This window comes from Suricata suricatta, chromosome X (assembly GCF_006229205.1).
Source record: "Suricata suricatta isolate VVHF042 chromosome X, meerkat_22Aug2017_6uvM2_HiC, whole genome shotgun sequence".
Lineage (NCBI taxonomy): Eukaryota > Metazoa > Chordata > Mammalia > Carnivora > Herpestidae > Suricata > Suricata suricatta.
In genome coordinates, this window is record NC_043717.1 from 79,906,804 (window position 1) to 79,915,235 (window position 8,432).

The following is an 8,432-nucleotide window of genomic DNA, read 5'->3' on the forward strand; positions in this document are numbered from 1 at the left end:
GCTGCTAGAATCCATTCGCTCTTCTCCACTCCTTAACTCATCCTAGAATGCCAGTATCAGGGAAAAAGAAAGAGAAAATTCTGCAAATCATTATATTCTTCTTTTAAAGTGAGCCACTGATTTCAAAATTCTCTAACACATTTGTGGAAACTTCATTTTTTTTTTATTTGAGATTTATTTGAATGAGCTGTTATGATTGGAGACAGTGAGAATTTCAGATTAATGTTTTGCAGCCAAAAAAAAAAAAAAAACCCCTCTCTGGAAAGCTGGCTGGTGTTCATAAGTCAGCGCTAGAATTATGTAGGTTGAAGGCTCCCAGCGGACAGACCGAACATATAAGAAGGAAACCAGAGCACCAGTGCTATTACGTCCCCGAGTCTAAGGGAGCGAATAAGCAGAGAATTCAAAGCATTCTTCAGCCTGAATTTTTAAGGTAGGTCTGCACAGTTTCTATATACTGTACTTGGAAAGTAGAACATACATTAAATTAAAATATTTTTTTGTGAATGAACTTTCCCTTTTTCCTGTATTTTAAGACTGTATTTTGCAAGACTCTCAAGTTATTAAACTACTGTTTCTCTTACAGGGGTGCACTTAGGAACTAGGCAAGCTGATTTATGATAACTAAGTTTTAAACTTCAACAACCAGTAAGTCTTTGAGTGGGTTTCTTTTAGATTCTTTCCCGTTACTTTGTTAGGTCAAGATGATGAGACAAAGAGCTTTAGACAAAAATGATAACTTTGCTGTTTACTAGGCGAGTCTGTGATTATGGTTTTCTTTGTGTAGCTTAGATATATTTTGAAACTATCAGAAGTAATTGTCTTTCCTTTACTGTGTTTATCTTCAGTTAATTTTCTTTTATTTTGAAGTAATGTGACTCCTAAAAAAATACCCCAAAACTTGGTACCACAGAGTCCTAAGCATTGATTATAACATTTGAGAACTATGTAGCACTGTCATTATTTTGTTGTGTTAAAACTGAAATGGCACAGGAAAAATGATACAATTATCTCATTATTCATCATTGGTGTTCAATTCCTATTTCACTGAACAATCAAAACCATTTCTACTTGACTCTAAATTAGTTTGGCTATTTTGTTTCTTGTTCTTTTCCTGATTGAAAAAGAAAAAAGATTTCCTTTTAACAGATTAAATATCTATTCAGAAACTAACAGTCTCCATTAAAATGTGAACAGGGGCTCTTAGAAATAGGTGCGTGTTCCATAATTTCCTCTTAATGATATTATTGTCATGAAAACAATGGAAAAGTGGGAGCAAAGGAGTTTTTTCTTCATTTGGAAAAACCACTCATAACCCCGCATCTCAATATGTTCCTTTTGCATATTCTGTTTTCAGTTTTTTGTACACTTAACTTATTTTTTCCATAGCTTATGTTACTTACATTTTCCATAGCTGTAATGATTTGTACATACTTCGTTACTTGAATAAGGCATTTCTCTATGCAATAGCGGGCAGCAGTGTGGTTTCTAGGAAGTATACAGACTGAGATATTGCTCAAGTGCTTTTGAAATATTAACTTTTCTTATTTCTTGAGGCTTCTTTGTTTCCCATATTTCTTTACCGGCTAACCTTTTGAACCGTTGATTTTCTTTAAGTCTCTTAAAAATAGGATAGGAAGGATGGGCAAAATAGAGTTCTCTTCAGAATTTTCGGTCCCTGATGCTGAAATGTCTTAACTGCTTGGTCCTGTTGAGGAAATTCTCTTTTCTTCTACAAGAAGCAAAATCCACTCTTATTTCCCAAGGCGTGGTTGTGGTTCCCAATGTTGTCTTTAACTCCCAGAAACTTACAAAATGTGAATGACTTAATGACGTCCTCAACTCTGTATGTGTTTGGAGTTCCATTTTTTTTTTCTTATCTTCACAGAAGGCATACGAATTAGGAGCTGCTGAACCTTTCAGTATGAAGGGCAACTTCACCCCTGCCGCCATCAGCAAAAACATTACCAACAGTCTTCACTTTGGACTCGTGAGCATCGTTGGCAACCAGTCTACCTTTAACTGCTCACATAAACCATCAGATAAGCATTTAGACGCAATCCCTGTTCTCTACTATATCATTTTTGTGGTTGGATTTCTTGTCAATACTATTGTGGTGACACTGTTTTGTTGTCAGAAGGGCCCTAAAAAGGTGTCTAGCATTTACATCTTCAACCTGGCTGTGGCTGACTTGCTGCTTTTGGCTACTCTGCCTCTCTGGGCAACCTATTATTCTTACAGATACGACTGGCTCTTTGGCCCCGTGATGTGCAAAGTGTTCGGTTCCTTCCTGACCCTGAACATGTTTGCCAGCATTTTTTTTATCACCTGCATGAGTGTTGATAGGTACCAATCTGTTATTTATCCCTTTCTGTCTCAAAGAAGAAATCCCTGGCAAGCATCTTATATAGTTCCCCTGGTTTGGTGTATGGCCTGTCTGTCCTCACTGCCAACATTTTATTTCCGAGACGTCCGAACCATTGAATATTTAGGAGTCAATGCTTGCATTATGGCTTTCCCGCCCGAGAAATATGCCCAATGGTCAGCTGGCATCGCCTTAATGAAAAATATCCTTGGGTTTATTATCCCTTTAATATTCATAGCGACATGCTATTTTGGCATCAGAAAACACTTACTGAAGACCAATAGCTACGGGAAGAACAGAATAACTCGTGACCAAGTCCTAAAGATGGCAGCTGCCGTCGTGCTGGCGTTCATCATTTGTTGGCTCCCCTTTCATGTTCTGACCTTCCTGGACGCTCTGGCCTGGATGGGTATCATTAATAGCTGTGAAGTTATAGCAGTCATTGACCTGGCGCTTCCTTTTGCCATCCTCTTGGGATTCACCAACAGCTGCATTAATCCCTTTTTGTATTGTTTTGTTGGTAACCGGTTCCAACAGAAGCTCCGCCGTGTGTTTAGGGTTCCAATGACTTGGCTCCAAGGCAAGCGAGAGAGCGTGTCGTGCCGAAAAAGCAGTTCCCTTAGAGAAATGGAGACCTTTGTGTCTTAACCGTGAGAGTGGAGTGCACGTTGACAACACGGCTACTTGGTTTGAGGGGCCCTTGAATTATCTTTTGAATGGCTCGCGTGACAGAATCAGTTTTTCCCTGAACGGAATCTTGTCTCACTGTTCCAGAACATGAAACCAAATGTAACTGGGAAGTTCGATCCACTGACTTTCAGGAATTGCCCGTTTCCTTGGGTCTGTAGGTACAAGGCTGTCCTTGGGAAGACAGATCCATAACCTAGAAGTAACTGAGGATTTATGTCAAGTTAGAATGAATAACAAATTGTGAATGGTGATTTGGGGTTTCAGATTTCTCCTTGACAAATGCTGAAGTTTTTTAAAAAATTATTATTGGTTTTTATCTCCCCTTTCATCAGGCTCCCTTCTTGAACCAAGACCAGTTTTTTAACTCCTTGCATTATTTACAGGCTTGAAATACAAGCATTTCTAGGTGAAGTATTTAGTACAGTAGATTGGTTCTGAAGTATTCAGGCTCTAGGCATCTGCCTTCTACTTTAAAAAATATTATAATTAATCACCTTTTACATTTAACTTGAGCATATGTTTATATTTAAGATATAGCTACATATTGAGTAGGGCTAGGACTATAGATTAGATCACCTGTACTCCTACATGTATCATTTTTACAGTTATAGGAAGCAAAATGTATCATAACATAGAAATAACATAGATTTGAGATTAACAAATATTTGAGTGTGCACTAAACTCTGAATAAACTTTTTTTTTTAGAAAGCCTTCTATCCATTTTAACTATTGTTTGAAGGTTTCTATGCTCTCTGATAATTTTTTTTGAAAACAATAACTAAACACTGTGTAGTGTTATAAAATGTAAAAGTCACTTTTTACGTCCTTGACCTTTTGGTGCTTTGATATATAGGAAGTTGACTTGACTTTTATTATTGATGCTTTCATTCTGGATTGCTTCCCAAAATATCTGCGTGGCTTCTTTAACTCTTTAATTTGTGACAAACCTTTAACTGGCTAGGAAAAGTTTATGCCAGGATGGAGTTTTGATACCCAGGGAGACAAAGAAGGCCAGCATATGACAACTTTGGTGTCACACACAAAAAACCCTCCCTGTCAGGGCAGTGCAATGTGTCTTTGAAAGTAGAGACCACGAGCAGTCCTAACCTACACCAGTGGATTCTGTTTCTTCCAGATGTTATAGGATTCTGTGGCACTCTCTTAAAGCAATCACTGGTCCGTGGATCTCTTTTTCCACACTATTAGAACTCCTGTCAGGAGTGCTTGGAACTGAGTTACCTAGATTTTACTTGGAATGTGAATCCTAGTTTTAGAAGTTAGATGTTTCATTCTGCACTTAGCCACATATTATACCAGGTTATCTAGGACTTTCCTAGACCAATGCTGACCTCTGAGGTCTAATAAAAGTTTCAAAGACTTTGTGTTTCTGCCTGGCTCCAAGGCTGTAGATCAAAGAATTCTCTCATCCTACTTTCTGGGAAAATTCCTAATTTCATATAATCTATTATTATCAATGAAACAAATAGCTAAATGTGTAACCAACTCTATTATCATATTTTACATAATTTTGTAATTCATTGCATATAAATAAACTCTTGAATTGGAAGATAGTGTGTACTTACTTTTTTAATTTTTAATTTTTAAATTTATTTACCTGTTTAAAGTTTATTTATTTATTTTGAGGGGGTGGGGCAGAGAGAGGGAGAGAGAGAGGGAATCCCAAGCAGGCTCCCACACTGTCAGCATGGAGTCCAAAATAGGGCTCGAACTCACGAACTGTGAGATCGTGACCTGGGTCAAAATCAAGAGGCCCACCCTTAACCAACAGAGCCAGCCAGGCGTCCCTCTTTTTTTACTTTGTGTACTTCCAAGTATAGAATCTTAACCTTCTGTTGTACCTGTATCTTCCTTACAATCCTTACTGATATTTTATAGTTTCAGTCCCCACCAGTCTTTCCTCATGTAGTCTTCTAAGTCTCTCTCTCTCTCTCTCGTCTTCAATCATAATTTCTTATTAATTAGGGAGAGAAAATCCAGATTATCTCTAGTCAAGACCATAAGGGAACTGGTCCTTGCCAGCCTCTCTGGCTTTTTCTCTCTCTGCCATCTCTCTTTCATGCTCTGTGTTCAAGCATCACAAAGGAACTTACTGCTTCTTTAGGGACTAATGTTCTTTCATGTCTCTCTGCTTTTGTTCACACAACTCTGTTGTCCTGAACATCCCTCCAATCATCCCCAACCCCCGGCATCTCTCATTCAGTTAATGAACACCTACTCAGCTTTTATAATTCAGCTCATGTCAATTCCTTTACCGCAATAATATTTATTATACCAATTACAACACAACCTTCCCCTACCTCCCTGGGATCTCCATTAATGAAGAGAATTGTTTGTCTTGTTCTTGGGATTTTAATTCTGGCTTCCGCTGCCAGAGGAGGCCACTATTGAGCTGTAAGTAGTTCTCTGAGGCTTGGACTAGAGTGGTATTTCCTAGGACTAAGAAGAAATGTCAGTTGAAAATGTAAATTTCAGGTAAGTTTCTCAGACAGCGAATGAAGCTATTCTCCTCATTTTGGCCATATGTCCAGGCATTACCTAATCCCCTTCCCTTTTCTATGGCTCCTCCTTCATTCACGTCACCTACACAGTGTCCAAGAGCCACTTAATTATATCAATGATACCTACTATTAGGTGAGCATTATATGCTGTAAACTATTACACATATTTTATATGAATTATCCCATTTGATTCCCACAATGACTCTTTTAGTCTCATTTTACAAATGAGGACACTGAGGAACACCAGAGTGGCTCAGGTTGTTAATCATCCGACTCTTCATTTCATCACAGGTCGTGATCTCAAGGTCATGAGATCAAGCCCTGCATTGGGTTCTGGGCTGAGTAGGGACCCTGCGTGGGATTCTGTCTCTCCTTCTCCCTCTGCCCCTTTCCTGCTTCTGCATTTGCTTACTCTCTCCCTCTAAAACACACACCACATGCACACATGGGCATCTGGGTGGTTCAGTTGGTTGACCATCCAACTTTGGCTCAGATCATGATCTCAAGGTTCATGGGTTCAGGCCCTGCATTGGGCTCTGTGCTGACAGTGCAGAGCTTGCTTGGGATTCTTTCTCTTTGCCACCCCCCTATTCTCTCTCTCTCTCTCTCTCTCTCTCTCTCTCTCTCAAGATGAATAAATAAACTTTAAACACAAATGTAAACCTCCCCAAAACTGCAAATGAGGACACTGAGGCACAAATGAGTCCCTACTAATCCTTAAATTTGGCCCTGACGGATGGTCTGAGTAATCTCAGCAGCAGTATTTACTAGTTTAAATATGGATCCTAAGCTACTGAGCAGACATTTCAGAGATGGTCTTGCCCAGTCCTTAAGCCTTCCCTCCAAACCTCACTGCGTACACGTCTCTGACCGCAGCAATACAAGAACTCTGGGCAGGTGGAATGTATGCACCAGTGGAGAAAAGGAGGAGGAAGATGAGGGAGGCTTTCGCCCTTGTTCTCCGCTGCCCTTTTCTCGGGCTCCGTGCTGTACAAAATTCCCCTCGCTGCCTCCTCCACCCCCATACACAAAGCGAGACAGACACCTCAAACATTTGTTACGAGCAACAAAATGCCTTTAGCTCTGTGAAAGATGATTATATGGGGATACCAGAGAAATTTGCAGAAGGAATATGTATTTTTATCATGGAAAGGGAAGTATTAATTATTTTTGCATCTTATAGCACTAAATTAGGTCTGCTAAATCAAATGTCTTGGAAAAACCTCTTTTTTTTTCTGATCTTTTGAGGTCTGTATCTAAATGACAGACATTCTGAAGGAAAGCACATTCTACTTTGACTTTCCTTCTTTTTTTTTTCCCTGTAGGGACCTGAGAGCAGGAAACTGTTTGGTGGCCTCTCACATCAACAAAAGAAAAATCCAAAATTGACAAGCTGAATTGACCACATGTGTTAACTGAAGTCGGGAAGGGCTGAGATAATAAGGGAAATATGGCACTTAATTATTTGTTAATTCTTAGATAAACTATATCTCCAATAATGACTCACATAAAATAACAGAAATTCATAAGCTATCACTAAAACTAATCACTTGCCCAGACAAAGATCAGCAGCATATAACTGCGTTGACTGGCCTTCTGGATATTCATGTTCACTTGCATAAACTTACCTTTTATAAAGGGTTAACATCTCAGGAAGAAAATTCTTCTGGGATGAGAAAATTCTTTAAAAAATCTTTTAAATGTTTTTATTATTTTAATTTTTGAGAGAGAAACAGAGTGCAAGCGACAGGGGAAGGGGCACAGGGGGGAGGGGGACACAAAATCTGAAGCAGGCTCCAGGCTCTGAGCTGTCAGCACAGAGCCCGACACAGGGCTCGAACCCACAAACCGTGAGATCATGACCTGAGCTGAAGTCAGATGCTTAACCGACTGAGCCACCCAGGTGTCCCAAGAAAATTCGTTTTAAAATTAGAAATAATTGTTATGTGTTTCTTATTAATAATTAATATTTTTTCATTGTTGGGCATTTTGACTATATAGATAAATATTAGCCATGAAGATAATCAGTGTTAGTAACATGGGGTAAGATTACAGATATAGATAGATATATATAGATACACCAATATCTATCTATATACTGTATATAAGGAGTATATATTTTTAACTCTTTATCCTTATCCATATTTCTTTCTTTTTTCATCTATTATCTATTGGATATGGCCTTCATCACCCTATAACGTATTCTTTCTCCTCTTGTTAGATCCTCTTTTCCTTGTGGTAGATAAGTCCCAAATCCTCAGAGCTTTAAGCAATCCAAGAGATGACACGTGGTTACTATTGCTTAGTGGGGGAAAATACTGGAAAATCTGATAAGACCACTGGCCCAGTTTCTGCAGTTGTTGCTGCTGCATTATTTATCAGTGGCTCCACGTGAGAACAGACGGTTCAGTAGCCTGGAGCAGACTTCTGTCCACTTCAAGGAGTTTCCAAGTGATCTATGCACAAGCCATCTGAGACGGTATAAGAGAAAATCAAAGGAAGCCTGTCTCCCCATGGCTACTTATACCCGACGCATGCCGCAGTAGACAATGTCTCTAACACATCGTTGTCAGTTTTGGCATCTCCATAGAGAAGGATGATCAGCAGAAATCTAGCAGCAGGGACATGTCATACCAGGAACCAGTCCTCCCCTTTCTTAGATGCAGCTTTTCTATGTAGCTGGATCACAGTTCAAATTCCTTCTCAGTAAAAAAAAAGTGCAGCAAAACCTTGGGTTGCGAGGAACCTGTTCTGCGAGTGTTCTGTAAGACGAGCAAACATTTCTAATAAATTTTAACTTGTTAAAGGAGCGATGTCTTACAATATGAGCGGGCGGGATGCCGAACGTCACATGATCA

General features: G+C 39.2%; 1 protein-coding gene across 1 annotated transcript; it reads left to right on the forward strand.

The window, feature by feature from the left end:
* The first annotated feature begins 586 nt into the window (after positions 1-586).
* AGTR2 (angiotensin II receptor type 2) lies at positions 587-3,013 on the forward strand. The gene is made up of 2 exons (XM_029931033.1): positions 587-648; positions 1,889-3,013. The coding sequence occupies exon 2, from the start codon at positions 1,925-1,927 to the stop codon at positions 3,011-3,013; it is 1,089 nt and encodes a 362-aa protein (XP_029786893.1). The 5' UTR covers positions 587-648; positions 1,889-1,924.
* Positions 3,014-8,432: the final 5,419 nt, after the last annotated feature.

What these genes read in the sequence shown, in the direction of transcription:
- AGTR2 (XM_029931033.1), top strand. Translation starts at nt 1,925, where the DNA reads ATGAAGGGCAACTTCACCCCTGCCGCCATCAGCAAAAACATTACCAAC.